Raw genomic sequence first — 16,430 nt, forward strand, 5'->3', positions numbered from 1 at the left:
AAGCTTATATTTAAAGGGCAGAAAGGAAGGAGAGAGACACATATGTTGGATTTGAATCCCTCTACTTCAGTTTGAAACTGTATAAGATCAGAAGGCTCCCACATATCATCAGAATTTGCACAGCCATGTGGTATCATTTAGCTGGTCTCAGTAAAAGAAAAAAAAAATAGCGAGGCAAATACTTTTCTAAAGTCTGAATACTGCAGAAGATAAGACAGACTTTTTGATAAGAGATATTCTCAGCTCTACCAGGATTAAGGAGAAAAAATATTAATGATAAAAAAAGACATCTCAGACCTTGACCAGAATTCATCGGCATGGTTATCCTAACCTGAAACGTTGCACAGCAGTAAAACTTGCCCACCTTGATGTCACTCCAGTTCAGAAGTGGAAATTCTGTCCCTGCTTTTTGGAAGTTTTATGTTCTACATCCTTTTCTTTGGAGACCCAAAGACCAAGATTCAAAGAAAGGGCTTTTACACTGAAGCATACAAGCAAACGGAGTGAGGAAGCAGGGATGCAGCCTCCAGTTCACCACGCAGGACTTTCCTGCTCTCTCCTCAATGCTCTGATCATATTTTACATTTATACCTGCCTCAGGATGAAGACAGATTCATGTAGAGCTATTGCCGCCAGATACCAAGTAACTGCTTCACCGTCCAGCTTTTAACAGAACAAATGCCATGGAAACATGAACATCCCTCAGTATTTAATTGGGACACAATCACACTGCCCCGAAACAACATCTGAATTATCATAAACCACAGAAACACCAAATGTCAAAGACACCAGCACAAACTGGTTGGATATAGCTGTGAGTGGTACCACATGTTGATGCTCCCTGCGTGCAGAATGCAGCATAACTGGGCCAGCCAGGCCAGCACGCTCTGGGGCCCAGAAAGCCCAGTATGGAGAGCAGCCTGGTCACGCGAGGTGTTCCCATTGCAAATTAAAAAAAAAGAAGAAAAAACAGAAGTTTGAAAAAAATATAATTAAACCCACACAACAGAATCAAGCAACCAAACCTGTAACTCCTGCCTCATTACAGGCAAAAGTGTTTTGGGGGGGAGGTATTCTGAATACTTTTCCAGTTCTTGTGGACAGTATATATTAATTCATGGTGTTATGAAGCTTCCACTACCAGACTGAGATATTCTATTTGTCATTATTTTTATACTCCTTTAATAAGATGGAAGCAGTTAAAAATTACCCAAAAAAAGCCTGTTAAATAGATTAACCTGCAACCAGCTCCAACTCCTAGCACTGCCAATAGCCTTCTAATGCCAGTTCCAGGAAAAGAAAAACCACTCTCTGATCTAATTTTGTAGGTTGTGTTACAAGCCAGTCTGCATCCCGACCGCCCTCCCCGGGACGCGGGGCAGGCTGCAGCGAGGGCAGGCTCCTCCAAGAACTGCAGAGGCCCATCACCCCGGCGCCGTGCCTCGGTACGATCCCTGCAGCGCTCTCGCTATTCCTGCCTGCAGTCTGCTAATTTCTTCTATCCTCTTGTCTCCGGCCTGCAGCAAGGGGATTCGAGACATCACTGCAATATTCATCTAAGTTAATATTAACAGGAAGAGTAAGGAATTTTCTAAAATAATACATTAAGTTGCAGAAGAAAGCTAAACACAACTGCTTCCACCACACATGCTACAGCTACCCTCCACTGCTCTGGAACATATTTCAAGCCCAGAGCAATGAAACAATATGGTTCAAATATTAAACGTGAAGTGGCAACATCTGATTACAATTTACAATTAAACAAAAAGTTTGTTCTACAAAAACTAAAAGGATAAACAACAAAAATATGCTAATAGCAGCAAATCTACACAGTGAAACCCCTTATTTTCAAAATTAGGAACATACGCACTGAAAGAGACTTCCTTAAGAGAAAGATTCCCCATTAAGCCTTCTCAAGCATATTAAATAACACCTCTCATTTCCATAAATACGTTTAAGGTCTAATCGCAGTTCACACCCAAACCCCAAGTGCCAGTTAGCCAATCTGAAAGGCAGAGGCGGCAAGCGCTCGGGTGGCAGAGGCTCCAAGCTCCAATACACCAGCTGCTCGCCCAGCCCCAGTGCAAACCTTTCCACATAGCGCTTCCATTTCCCCACATGTAAAATGGACCCAGTTCTAATGGTCAGGTGAATACCGAGTCAATCTAAAAACAAACCAAAAGTTTGCTTCACAACGCTGACTTTACTACTCATTTCACTTTTTGATGTAAAAAGCCAGAAGAAAAATCATTCCAAAAACCAGCCCTTTTCCTCATAGCAACGCACCATCTGCCACATCGCTCAGAGCACTTTGTCGTCCCGCACCAATAAGGAATACCCAAACAATTTATAGCCATAGTATAAAGGAGAAAATACAAAAGCTACCAAAAAAAAAAAGAGAATGCTGCTTCTGCTAAAAAAAGAAAAATATTAAAAAATACAGCCTGCATGAAAAAACCCTCAGCACTGTACCGTGCGTAAACGCGCGCAGTAAAGCACTGGCTGAGGGTTAACCACTGTCTCCAAGCGTGTGGGGCTGAATCAGCAATAGGCTGACCTGACCCACAGAGGCTATCAAGGCCGGAGAGCTTGGTCTACCAGCTGTGTTTTGGACCATATGGCTAGCTGTGTTTTCACACAACACTTTCCTCTTCCCACTGCAGCCGTCTGCTCCACTTTGGCAAGAACTTCAGATGCCAAGGTTGTATAGTACCATCTATAGCTGCCAAGCACTACACAGACATCAGTTTAGGAAAAGAAAAGAAAAAAGGGTGAACAAAGAAGGGCCAAGTGATCATAACAAACCCCCTCCTTTGTTACGTTCTAGTTGCTTTCAACTAGAATGGCTATTTTTATTCTGAATAGTTCATCTAGGTACTTAAGGTCTTGTTTGTTTTATTTACAGGATCCTAGTGCTGTCACACATCAAAACAAGCTGGCAGCAATCCATAAGAAGTACCCATTAGCAATATAGCTACAGCTGAGATCTGTGCTCCATTATGGATGTAAAATTTTTCTGCTATCTCAAAATAAGAGGAATCTTCCAACACCCACAAATTAGTGCTCACTGTAACATAACTCCACTGTAAGCCGCATACAAATTCATACTTCAAAAGGTGAAAGAGTTCAAGCATCAACAGCTTTTTCCTGTGCCGGCTCACCTAGAAGATTTTTAAAGCAGAATAATAAGGGCCAGCTCCAGATACCCTTAAGGTCAAAAAGGAAATAACCAATAAATGTAAGTGGTTATACCTCAAGCATCATGTAACCTGTACTTTTCAAAATAATAAGCTGCGAGACAGCAGACTAACAATTCATCAAAGGACTACAGGAGATTTACTCAAGAGATCTGTGATAGCATACGAGGAGTAGAAGATGATGTTCAGGAAATGTCAAATTGCAGTATCGAGCGTGAACTGAATTGTGAATTGAATATATGGTTTTGTGAGCAACTAGAACTTGCACATACAACTTCACCAATGGATAAAGCAATTAATGACTTAACTGTGAGCTGAATACATGGCTTTGTGAGCACAAATAGACAAACAAGCTGGCAACAAATGGCACAATGATTTAAGACTTAAGTTTGGACTTGCAGTGCCAACCTGGATCTCCTCCACATGCCTCTTCCATCAAGTCTTATGCTTACCACTCACTGTGCTACCTCAACAAAGGAAAACTGCATAAGAAATCCTTTGCTGGATGAAGCTGTACAATTGACGAAGCCTGAAAAACTCACACACGAGAGAGAGAGGATGAGACTCTCAGACAGGCACCATGGGGACCTGCACCAGGCACTGGGGTGGGATTTGTCCACTGTAGTGCCTGCAGCCTTAGGAGTGCTGACAGCAGCCAAGGTGAGAGGCCAGACAGATTGGCTAATATTTCTGAGTCATTCAGACAACAAAGTTTTCCACTAAAATTAAATGCACATTATGGATGGGAACAGGGAAGCAAGAGGTCATGAAAAAGGCTGATCCTGAGCACTGCTGTACCACTATCCCCCTAATGCAGCATGAATCCACCTTTGACTAATGACAGGTACCTGGCCATACCTCTCTAAAAAGATAAGAAGCATTTCTTTCCCCTGATGCAGTAACATGTAAACACTTCTTACCTACAGCACTGAGAGCATGCTTGAGCTCCAGAGTAAAAGCTGTAAGTGGCACCTCTTCAGACACTGGCATAATTGCTACTGTGGAGAGATTGCTGGCAGGATTTCCGGCATCCCACTTGCTACTTGAGCTGTGCAATCCAAGAGGATGACCTGTTCAAAAAGAAAAAACTTGCCATCAGCCAACCCAGAAAGCTAGGTGTCATTTCATTGTTTTCAACTGTCAGGCAGGAAGGGAAGTGTCACTGAATTGCTTAACCTAAGATAAATGTAACATCATCCATATCACATAAAAGGAAAGAGTTCCCATATATTTCATTCATAAGAGGATGAAGATCAATTTCCATCATTTTTGACTGCTGACATAGCGCATGTGGGTAAAAGTCAGGCAAGGTTAAAAATATCTGGATGTCAGGAACAGGTTAAATACAATGTCCATTTGCCTGACCTGTTAAGAAAAAGATAAAAAGGCACTCTGAATCACTTTGAACAGCCACAACTTTGGAACAGGCATTGATTTAGCCCACAAGAGGAATTAGCTTAACTAACAAAACCCCAAAACTTGTTGTCAGTATCAAAGTATTACAAAAATTAACATTCACTATTCAAATACCTGTTTTCAACAAAGTTCCTACAGGGAATGTGTGTCTCCACCTATTTTCACTTCTCTCCCAGATAGGAAAATGTGGAGATTTACAGATATGTGCTTAGGATTATTAAAATAAAATATGGAGCCTCTGAAGTAGCTGCAAAGTAACTGTGGAAGTATCTCCGACATAATATGGTAAGCTGAGCAAAGACGAAGAGTATGGGCAGAGGAAAGCATTTTTTGACAGAAGTATGTGATGCATATGACAAAAATTAAGATCTTCCTAGATAGCTTAGAACAGGAAAAGATCAATGATAAGGGTGTTCTACAAACTGTTCTTTTTATTTTGACACTATTTATCTTCTCTTTAACTAAGCCTTCTCAGACAACCTTACTTTGCTGCTAACGCCTATCAACTCAGCTCTAAGTACAAAATAAACTTATTGTCATCTAAGTTAGGATTTAACATCCTTCTTGTCTCATTTCAGCCAGCAAAGGACTAAGATGCACCATTAAGATGAATTCTTGAGATGGACATATGGAAGTACTTGATATACCATATGAAAACTCATTCAAAGTCTATATGCAAGATCGACAGTACGCTGCAGGACACAAAGAAATATCAGATAAACTTTTTCCGAATATATTCAGCGATTGAGTTATTCATTTCAAGTCTTCTAAAATAGCTCTGCACAGAACATGAAATAGTTTTTCCACTCTTTTTGGCGATCTTCAAGAAGATATTTGTAGGTTCAAACAAGCTACACAGCACTGCTCAACTCCTTCATCTCCACTAGTCCTTCCCTCCTCTGAACTTCAATGGTGATTCTCTGATTGAACTCCTGTTACTGTCACTAATTTTCCTCCCATTTTCTCCAGATCACATATTGCCCTATTTCCCAAGCAGTGCAGACTCTGCCCTAGACCACAGAGGCATTTCAGCATGCATAAAGGTTTAAGTACAATTATCACTAGAGATTCACACACAACTGATTGTGTAAAAGCTGAGCATGTAAAGAAAGAGCGGACTTTGAGATTCAGTCCAAGACTGCTCCAAAACATGCGAGTTGGCTACCTCATTTTCAGTCTCCTTGGAATACCACAAAACAGCAACAAAAGTAATCAAAAAACCCAACCAAACAAACCCCAAACAACCTGCAACAGGAAAGAACCCCACAACACCCTCAGTAGTTAACGTGCATCTGTTTTCTTTTAAAAAGCTGCTCAAGAAAATTTGGAAAGTTTCCTCCTACTCCCTTCAGTCAGTAAATACACTTTATTTTGCCTCTGCCACATACACAAAGCTTAAGAACCAATTCATAGCAGACCATTTCCTCTCAGACAATTCATTAAGATAATGCAAATACAGACATATTAAGTCAGTCTACATGCAGATGCCACTCAGCATGACTATCTGATTCAAGTCTATTACAGCTGCTATTTCCAATGCTCCCTTTGAGCTCTTCTCTTGCAAGAATTTTCAAATTTCACTGCACATATGCAGCAGTACTTTTCTATCTCATTTGCAAACCATTCCATTCCCACACTTAATTAACCATGCTCTGCCAAAAAAAAAAATTTGTACACATATATGTAATAAAATCACCATTCACTTGTGTCAACAGCTAAAATATTTAGCGATGAATTCTCAAGTATGCGCTTTCTGTTTCCAGATTTAACGATGTAAATCTAGCTCCAAGGAAGCACCAGCATCAATGGGAGTAGTCCAGGAATGAGTCTTACCTCCCTGCTGAAGACTGCCAAGAATCTTCTCGCCCAACAAGTGAATAAGTCTAGTCACAACCTAGCAATGGGAGAGAAAGAAAAAGAAAAGAAACAAACATTCAGACAGAATGTAGTAAAAATAGTGCATCTAAATGGAAACTTTCAAACTTTTTTAAGATGTCATCTCAAGTTGAAGCATACAGAGACAAGGTTTTATAACCATAGCTTCTTTCCTGGCTGTAACGGATGGCGACTGATCATTTGTCTGGATAATCTTTTACCTTATTTTACTCTAATCTGGAAAAACAAGAAAAGAAAATAAAACAAGGCAGCATTTAACTTGCTTTGGGAACAAAAGAAAAAAATCCAATTTTGTGAAACATGTCAAACTGCATTTTCACTTCTCTTTTCTCTCTGCAGCGTGCTTGCACCTCTAAGTCACTCTCCCTGTTCGGTGGCTGTTGCACACCTCCACCTTCTGGAGGTACTAAAGGCTCAAAAAGATTCAAGTCTGTACTCAAACAGATCCCCCCCACAATCTTGCTTCCACCCGACCCCTTGGAAATTAGTCAACGTTTACAGTAACCAATTTAAGACATCTTGAATAAAAGAGATAAATACATGCTCTAAACACCTGCAGAATCAGAACAAAGTATCTAAGAAATCATTTTCCCCCTCAAATCATGTTTGTGTGGTACCTTTGAAAGGACAGATTTTTTTCCCAGCTTTTTTTTTTTTTTTTCAACAGGACTTACATCCCTATAAACCAGTATTCAAATAGGCAAGCATATCTGAAAACTGACAAGCTTATCTCCAGCATTAACAATCAATAATTCCCAACAAGTGGTGTAGCAGAAGACTAATAGTTGCAATACCAAGGAGTGACAGACTTGGAAAATGCACCATTTATTCTGAAAAGCTATGTGCAAGTGTTTTACCAAATAAGGAAGAGAGATATTTAAATGCATTAAGAATTAATAGAGCAATCATTAGATACTCTCCCCCAGACAAATAATTCAAGGTCAAAATAACTCTAATCTTTGGGAGGACATAAAACACCCAAAAACCACAACAACAAAAGTTCTCCAAACTCTTAACAAGCAGCAGCAAATGGCCACCTTGGATTTTGGACAGACAGACACACTGTTCCCATAAGAACAAGCACTTCAGGACGCATCTTTCAAATAAAAGACCGTGTAAGCATCAAAACAGGTCAGCATGCCCATCAGAATCATTTATATATCCTGCTTTAAAAAAAAAAAATAAAATAAATTGCCCTAGACTATGAAACTCCACACCTTTACTAAGCGCCAATATTTTTTAAACGTCTGGAGGAGGAAGGGAGAAGAGCAAACAGGTAGCTTCCAGCACAGCGCAACTTACAGTGGCGCAAGCAGTAAGAGCTAAACAGAGTTATTTGAGCAATTTCTGTCCCATAGCCATAACTGCAAGTTCTTAAAGATGCCACATCAACCATCTCCTCAGTGATCCAAGATCAACTTCAACGTTTCTCTTATTTGCACCAATAGTGGACGCAATTGTCCATACCCACTTCGCTGAGAGCACCGATGCAGCACGACCGCTGCCACCAACGAGCAACAGTGGAACAAGGGCAGCTCCCAACAGCAGGCGAGCGCTCAGCCTCCTTCTTATCCTGGAATCTCAAACAGGATCTAAAATGCTTCCATTTGTCCAAAGTACAACAAGAGCTGATGATCACCCAGCCGACTCGTTACCACTTTAATAACGCCAAGATCTGCAGTTCTGGGATTCAATTAATGGTGCTGGGTGTAGCTACGGAAAATTGCCACAACTACGGGGAGCAGGGAGGGAAAGAGGGAATTCTTAATAAAAATTATGAGACTGACTGTCCTTCCTAAGGAATATTACCTGCCTCTTGAGAGCGTTTGCTATACCCAGCTCACATGCATTCACCTAACAACCTGTATCTGCACGCTAGGACTTTCCTTAAGCAGTATTGGAAGGTGTTATGAACATTTTACACTTCTGAACCACTTTAAACGTCAGAATTTTAATTACTTACTAAAACCATCTCCTGTATTTATAACTTTTTCTGCTTTACAGACAGCTAAGGAGAGCTCCAGCTAAGTTAAAGAAAATGTCCAAGGTTAATGATGGAACTAAGAATAGAACCTATTGGTCTCATTTTCCAGTTGGCTGCTCCTATTAGCAGGAAATATTATTTGTCTTGTTTGCTAGAGCAAACCTTACAGCCTTGGTATGTATAGATATGGAAAAATTATTTCCCCCGGTGACTTTGTAAGACAAGCAAATTGCTAACCATAACAGGATGAGTCACTCTGTCGCAGTCATGGCAACATCGAAGGAACATCAGTTTGGAATCGGAGCTAAGAACTGGCCTGAAATTTCCTTGGAGTTTTATATTACATACACTAAATTTTCTTTCACAAAAGGGCAGTATGTTCCTTTAAAAGAGAGACTTGTCCATCTGTCTGAGGGAGAAGTCAATATAAATCACATCTCTTCATCAACAATAGACCCAAGCTTCAATGACTGACCGACACCCGTTACTGTGCAGAGCAGCCAGAGCAGCTCTCAAATTCAGTACAACTGGGAGAATTAAAAAAAATATCACCCTCCAAGTTTCCAAGCACCTTTATTCTAACCCCTCCAGTAACGCGGCACAAGAAGGAGCAGCACAGCTAGATACAGCCCCAGAGATTATGACATGGAAGCCAGGGGACCTAGGAAAGGACCTGGGCTGGGATGGAGGGGGCTGGTTTAGCCTGGGGAGGGGAGGAGGAGGAAGCAAGCAGAAATTAGCCCTCGGGCTGGGAGGTCATGCACAGGGATTGCAGGGAAGCAGAGTTATTCCAAGCATGCCTGGAAGAGACAGCGGCAGGAGAAAGGCAGGTAACAGGGCACTGGCAGGCAGGTACCTCGGCACAGACATCTGGGCAGCAAGTCAGCAGTCGCTTATTCCCACCCTACCTATTTAGCTGTATTTCGTAGGAAAAGCTCTGGGAATTGGCAGTGAGAGTCTGGGCAGAGGGGGAAGGCAGGAACTCTGGCAGCACTGCTGGGAAAACCGGATTGACCTGGAAGAAACACTGAGTTTTCAATCCTCTGGAGGTGCCACGCAGCCCCCACCACTGCCCCCAGCACGGCTGAGCCAGTGGTGGACTCGGGCACTGTTTTTCCAGAAGTAGGCAAGACCTCTACCCCCGCTCCCATGCAAACTCCCATCTTTCGCAAGCACGGTGCCAGAAGAGCGCAGAGCACTCCCCAGACATCTGTACATGCAAAATTGTCTCATTTCCACGGTGTCACTGTCACCCAGGGCTAGACAGCCTTCACAGCACAGTCGGAAGCGTCTGGTGTGCTCATCCCTACGGCGCATCCTGAATTTTACAGTCTCCTCTAGCACCCATCCACCCAGCCCTGCAAACACATACCCCGCTCTCCACAGACACCAAGTCGCAGCCCAATTCACTGGCACAGAATCAGGCAGTTTGGATTTCAGGTTTGAAGAAAAATCTGCACCGCAAAAAGGCAGTGATTTGGAGTCCACACTTACCCAAGAACACCGGGAGGTTTCTAAATTAGGCAAGAATCATTAATTGCCTGCAAAGTATATACAACTTTTTGACCCCTTGTACTAGGGATAGAGCCAAACTTTTTCAGTTTGTGAGGAAGTTGAATTTATCATTCCTCACGATTAGAAACTGCGCTAGCAGCGAGCAGATCCCGCTCAATTAATCACTTCAACCAATAACGAGAAGCAGAGACATCGATTAGGCACTTCTGTTGTAGGCCAGGCGTGAACAGAGCAGTGCCACTGAAATTGCCACAGTGCAGGTTAAACTTGTCCTTGCGACACGGAGCGCACTGTCCTACCCACTGCTGCCATCTCAAGCTGTGAAATGACTCAGAAAGGTCACAAGGCTTTGCCAGCAACCTAAATATACACCTATAGGGTCTAGCAGTGCGAGTCTGGACTCTGGAGCCATGGAGCCTGCCTGGGTCGTAAAGACAACTAGGACAGCTTTCCAAAAAAAAAAAACCAAAAAAACCCAAACCAAAAAAAAAAAACCCCAACCACACAACCAAAAACACCCCCCAAAACAAACAAATCCAAAGCAAACATATAAGCAAACAAATATTCACTCTCCTGAGCTTATGCAAAAGACTTTTCAGGCCAGAAGGAAGAAAACTAACCTCACAGGACTAAAAAAACCGAGTATTTCTCCATCTCAAAAGCTACTTGGGATTCAAGGTGCATCAGTACGATTCTCCAAAAGCCCCCAAACCTCTCCTGCTCTCGCAGAATCTACTGCAACTGTAAATTCCTAAAACCTGTCCCAGAGCAGGACATCCAGTTGAGATACACATTTTGCAAGGGAAATAAAATGTTGTTCCTCCTCCTTCCACCTGTTCACCCTTTCAGCTTAACTCACCAGAACACTTTTGTGCAGGGCAAAACAGGATAGAGTACTTCTCAAACGGCGTTACAGAGCACTTTCCTCAGCACAATTCCACCTCTGTCCCAGCTCACCAGTTACTACCTCACCTACCTAGAAACATAGCGTCTTCCTGGCTGTTTCTGAATCAACTCCATCCCCAGTAAGATCCACGCGAACTCTCTTAGCAGCCTCCAACCCCCCCAGCTCCCTTGTATCGAACGTGAAAGTCTGCTTCTGCATCTGCTACAGAGAAAGCTCTGAGAAACCACTAATTTTCCCTCTGCTTAACTAACGTTAAATTACTCAACAGACCTGCAGCCTCTGCACTGCAGGGCAAAGACTAAACTTCACAGTCCCAAGGGAACTGTATTTGCCTATTTTAGGATGACTAATTTCACTTTCAAAACAAACGTCCTTCAGCGATGGGGCCAGGCGGTATTACAGCTCTGCATCATCTGCTCGCGATGGCGCAAATGCATGCTGGTGACTGCATCCACCTCGGGCCTTAGGTGTGATCCTGAGCACCACTTGCTTCACAGCCGCTGTAATGCCCACACCAAAGTGGTTATGGTCACTCTGCAGTGTTGTATTTCCTACAATCCTTTTCAATATTTCAACCTATTATCCACACCTAGCTAATCTTCCAAGGCTGGTTTCTAGTTAAAGCTTTTGTTCCTATTCAACTGCGAAACTTCAGAGTAGCTTTACGATAAGCCCTTTTGAAAGTGATTTTCATGAGAGTTCAGTTGTAAAATACTTTCCTATGGATATTTATTTCATTTTGTGAATAGTACGGATTGCCTGGCAAATTGACTATCTGCTAATAGATAATGACGGTACCAAACAAAGCTTCTTCCCACTTCAGCTAACTTTCAACAAAGCTGATGCAGAGAAATCATGGGAAAATTCCACAAGATCTACACCGATATTCAAATTCACAGTAACAAGCAGTTGATGTAAAAGGTACCATGTAGTACAAATCCATCTTTCTTAGAAAAGAAGAAATACATGTTAAGAACAAAAATGAAACAATACATTCATCAACTCTGCTCCACGCTGCACTAAGGTTCAGGGTTAATTGTATGCTATTTTAAATCTACACAACAAAGCTCCTGGGCAAGAAAGCAAAGGGCCAGTCCCTAGGAAGGGCAGTACCATCCCCTCTCAGTGGTGTCTTCTTGCAGGTCTCTGGTTCAGGAAACCAGCCTTGGCTAAAGTAGGCAGGGAGCAAGCCTGGCGTGCCAGTGGATCCTGTACAACCAACAGATACGTAGTCCTACAAATCTGAATGTGGTTTTCCTTCCAAGTCTGTTCCAGTCCTCTCTAGTGGATCCTCTACCATCACCCAGATCCAAAAGACCAGTATTCTCGCAGTGAACAAGGTGGCTTGCAGGTGAGCTAAGGACTTTCTCCAGTGACTTTGAAGTTTAAAAATAAGATACTTACTAGTTAAGCCTTTAAAACTTCAAATCAGTCATCCAATAGGCCACCTTTAAATTAAGTATGTTAAATAACAATTTATTGGTACCTTCATAGCAAGGTATTATAGACCATCACAGACATCTGTGATTTAGTTAAAGGACATGTAAAAGGGCTTTCTGCCACACAGAGACCCAAGGTGAATAAGCTAGCATGGAAAACAGGGCTGCCAAGGGTTTTCTAATCCACAAAATAAATGCAATTGGGGTAAAATAGTAATAACAGCCACTTTATCTATACAGATTCACGTAATAGCAGGTTCAATTCTGTGGAGCTCTTTCCAGGAGCTGAGATTATTCTCTACCAGCTTTCTTAAGGTTTTTTTTTTTGAGGGACAAGGGAGGAGGAGAGGTAAATTAGATCATCAACTTGAATAAAACCATGGCGTTATTGAAGCTTTACATGGCCCCAGATCAGATAAAACTGTGCTTGTCACAGAATCAGGGAGCTTAGCAAGGGGTCTCCGATGAAAACTTCCGAAGGTTTGAGAACCACAGTGACAAAGAAAATCTTAAATGCTCAACTCGCAACAATTTCTGGCACCTTTACAAATGCCACTAAAGCATACAGAAGAACTGAAGCTTTATCCTGGGGCTGTTTGAGCTTCTAACGCTTGTGATCAATTGTGTCTTGAAGAAAATGTCAGTCTCGCATCACTGCTATGACTAAGCACTCACTCCTGCCTGCCTCATGTTGGGCAACTACAGTCGGTGACCATGCTTCCGCTGAACATTTTTCTTCTCTCCTTTTCACATCCACTTCTCCTACAGTCAAGGAAAACTTATTTTAATGGGCCATGAGAACAAATACAGAAAAATCTAGAAGCATGGCCTCTCCTGACCTATTCCACAGCGCCACATCAAGCTTAAATAATGTGACGCACAATGTACACAATGCCTGAGGGAAGCGTTTTGAAAAGAGGGCACATCATCGAACTCACTTTGTAAGGCAGATAACCCTAGGGAAGGCTCCATCCACTTCAGAAAAGCCCTGGTTAAAATACGCATACAAAGATAGCAGGACTCGCTGTTCAAGATGGATGATGGGTTCTGAAAATATTTAAACCCCAAGGGCAGACTTAGAGAAATAAAAGAAAGATGCAGAAAAACTCCGTATTTTCTAGCATGCACTTCTAGCGTGCAAAAGGTTGTCTTACATTTCACGCACCACCCCCCCTCCCCCAGCTCCGAAGCAATTTCTCAGTGCAATTTCCATCAGCTACAGCAGGTCTAAATTTCAAGTTAAATTATAAAAACAATCTCAGCTCAGTAGAGGCAAAGCTAATCTATGCAATGTGATCCAAGTTATACAGAGATGTTCTAACATCAGTGTAATCTGTTCACAAATTCTGCGCTCTCGCTACTGCTTCGAAACTGCTTTGTGGTGCCAAAAATCGTGAGCTGATTCTCTGTCCTACTTTTCAGAACTGAAGGCAGTGATGAAAATAGAAAGAATCAATTCGCTTTCACTCCTGCAATGCTGAGGAGCTTCAAGCAGCACCAGAAGCAAGCACGGAGGCTGTCAGAGGAGCAAATGCTCTGGCTGGCTGAGTGCCCTGATGGCTATGCTGGAGAGCTGCGGCCCTCAGGCATGAGAAAACAAAGAAGTTTTGCACCGTGGACCACTTTCAACTGGGAATGTCTAGGGTGCCATATCCAGAGTGACTCAAGGTTGGGATCCTTTCCTGAGAAGTGGAAGATTTGACTTCTGCAGACCAAGCAGGATCTAGAAGTCAGCATCTGTCATTTCTGGGCATGCACTCTGAAATTTTGGCTGTTACTTGTAACCGAGATTAGATTCCCCATGCTCACCCATCTGTTTCATCCCTCCGAGTAACAGGAGCTATAGTGGGTCACACCAAAGATCCCAGCAGACCAGTATCCTGTCTCTGACAGGACCAACGCAGATGCCCAGGGGAGAAGACAAAACAGAGGGCAAGCATACGGTGCTTCTCCAAGGATCAGCCATGCCATTTTTCCAGATTGTACATCACAGCTCAAGGAACCTGAATTACTGTATGGACTAATAGAGCATGGTTTCCCTCATTTCACATTGTTCTCATTGGCAAGCACCACTCACGTTTACAATTTTCTTACCCATCAGGTAATATTTTCTTACAATGCATTTCAGAGTTGGAACCCTTTCGGGATCATCTACAAACACATCATGACTGGTGAAAAGTACGCAGGATGAAGTCCCTCTGCTAGCTCCCAGAATTAAAGGGTTCTTCACCCTTGACAGGAAATAGTAAAGCTCGAGGGTAAGTAATTGCCAGGGTAATTCAATCTCAGGAACTGCCCGGTTCTTGGCTGTTAAGATACACGCTATTTAGGCTCTACAGAAGCTGCCAGGAGGAACACCAAAACAAAAGCAATTCTCCCTGGTGTGGGATTCCTCTGAACTAAGAGAACATTTCACCTGACTCAGGGGACAAGCAACAATGTTGGTCACTATTCCACCAAGCGAGACTCAGGTTAACTTAACCTTACCAGTTGGTAGCGGAGCATGTGTTTGATGGAGGCAGAGTTGCCTTTTTTTTTTCTTTGTAAAAGATGGTTTTCTGATTTGCAGAGGACTAAGAGGGAAATCCTCCACCACACTGCTGAATCACAAGCTAGCTCTTGCTACCTAGTCAATTCTTTCAAAACTATTGCACCTGCTATCCCTTCATTACTTTATTACTTCTGGTTGGATGGGGAAAACAACATCATAAATCCTGTGTATAAATCACTCTACTAGAATAACAGGAGAGAAAATAGGACAGAGATAATTCACTTGGCCCACCTCTCTGCTCAGCACTAAGCACTACCTCAAAGATAATTTTTTAAGAGGTTATAAAAACAAGTAACAATCTTTTAGCCTTTCTAGGGAGTAGAATCAGCTTTTTCTTAATATCCAACTGCTGCACTTTCAGTACACTACCATTTGCTCTATTCCAATACAGCGAGTAGCTTACGCCTTTTCTATCAGAAGACAACTTTATACATTTGAAAATAGCTACCATGTCTCCCCTTAACCTTTCACAGCCTTTTTGCCTTTATAGGTTAATATTTCTAAACACCAGTCAGCTGCCTTTTTGTCCTCTAGACTCTCTTCACTTGGTTTGCCTCCTCCTTCAGATGTGCTGCCACAGGCTGGTACTGAAGCTTTTCCAATACTGCGAAGAATGCAAGGATTTCTTCGCTCCAAAAAGCATTCTGTTAACATAGTTATTTTTTTCACAACCGCATGACATTGTTCAGGCATGGTCAGCTTTTGATCCCTTAATGCCTGGATTCTTTTTCTAAGAAACGGCTACCCAGACCCTTTTCTCTGTATGCAATTTATTAGTTTCCAGCTCAAAAACTTCTCTCCAGTATACTCCTTTAACTTTAAAGTTGACTTTGCACTTTCTACTGGACTTCAAACTTTCTACCCTATTGTTTTCCTCCATCACTTCAATTCCCTCTCACGTCTGTCCTTCCTCTCCTATCTGAGGGACCTAACAGACAAAAAGAAAAGGTACAAGAACTGTGAGATCATATACAAAATTATTTTATCTTAGGTTCTTAAGACAGTCTGAAGGCATTAGCTGCATAAATCACCTACTTAAAGTCTGTCTTACACTCCTCTATTTCTAATACTTGTTCTAAAATAACACAATAGTAAAAATATAAGCTCTCACATTCTTGATACCAGTTTAACATCTATTTAGAATTTGGAGATCTCAAACAGCAGCAATAGTGTGTTTTTCTAACACTGTTTTTTGCAAGACATTTCCTTAAAAGATCTATTTTAGCATTTTGTTTCATTGCAACTAATTAGCCAAACTATATGCAAGTCTAGAGAAAACTAATTCCATATTCAAAAAGGTCAGGAATTTGAAGCTGATAGGCTGCACTCTTTAGACGTGGGAAGACATTTGAATTCTGTTACAAATAAATGTTTTGAATTGTGCTATAAATGTAACACCCAAGCTCAACTTTAACTGCACAGCAAAAAGATTCACATCTCCACAGAGAGCACTCTTTAGGGGAAAAGAGTTCTGCCAATGATAGAATAGGAAGAGGAAAGGGAGAGAGAAGAGAGACTGAAATCA

The 16,430-nt window shown here is 42.0% G+C and overlaps 1 protein-coding gene across 3 annotated transcripts in view; it reads right to left on the bottom strand.

Annotated features, from left to right (window-relative positions):
- The window catches only part of PNPLA7 (patatin like domain 7, lysophospholipase), a 125,659-nt gene that overhangs the window by 58,091 nt on the left and 51,138 nt on the right, over positions 1 to 16,430 (bottom strand). For all 3 annotated transcript variants that reach the window (XR_012045731.1, XM_072883478.1, XM_072883479.1), the window contains 2 exons: positions 6,447 to 6,507; positions 4,118 to 4,267 (listed from right to left, as the gene is read on the bottom strand). Coding sequence is in view for 2 of the 3 variants with exons in the window: in XM_072883478.1 (XP_072739579.1) it covers positions 4,118 to 4,267; positions 6,447 to 6,507 (211 nt within the window). In the remaining variant the exon portion in view is untranslated. The remainder of the gene's footprint in view (positions 1 to 4,117; positions 4,268 to 6,446; positions 6,508 to 16,430) is intronic.

Source organism: Ciconia boyciana, chromosome 18, assembly GCF_034638445.1.
Source record: "Ciconia boyciana chromosome 18, ASM3463844v1, whole genome shotgun sequence".
NCBI lineage: Eukaryota > Metazoa > Chordata > Aves > Ciconiiformes > Ciconiidae > Ciconia > Ciconia boyciana.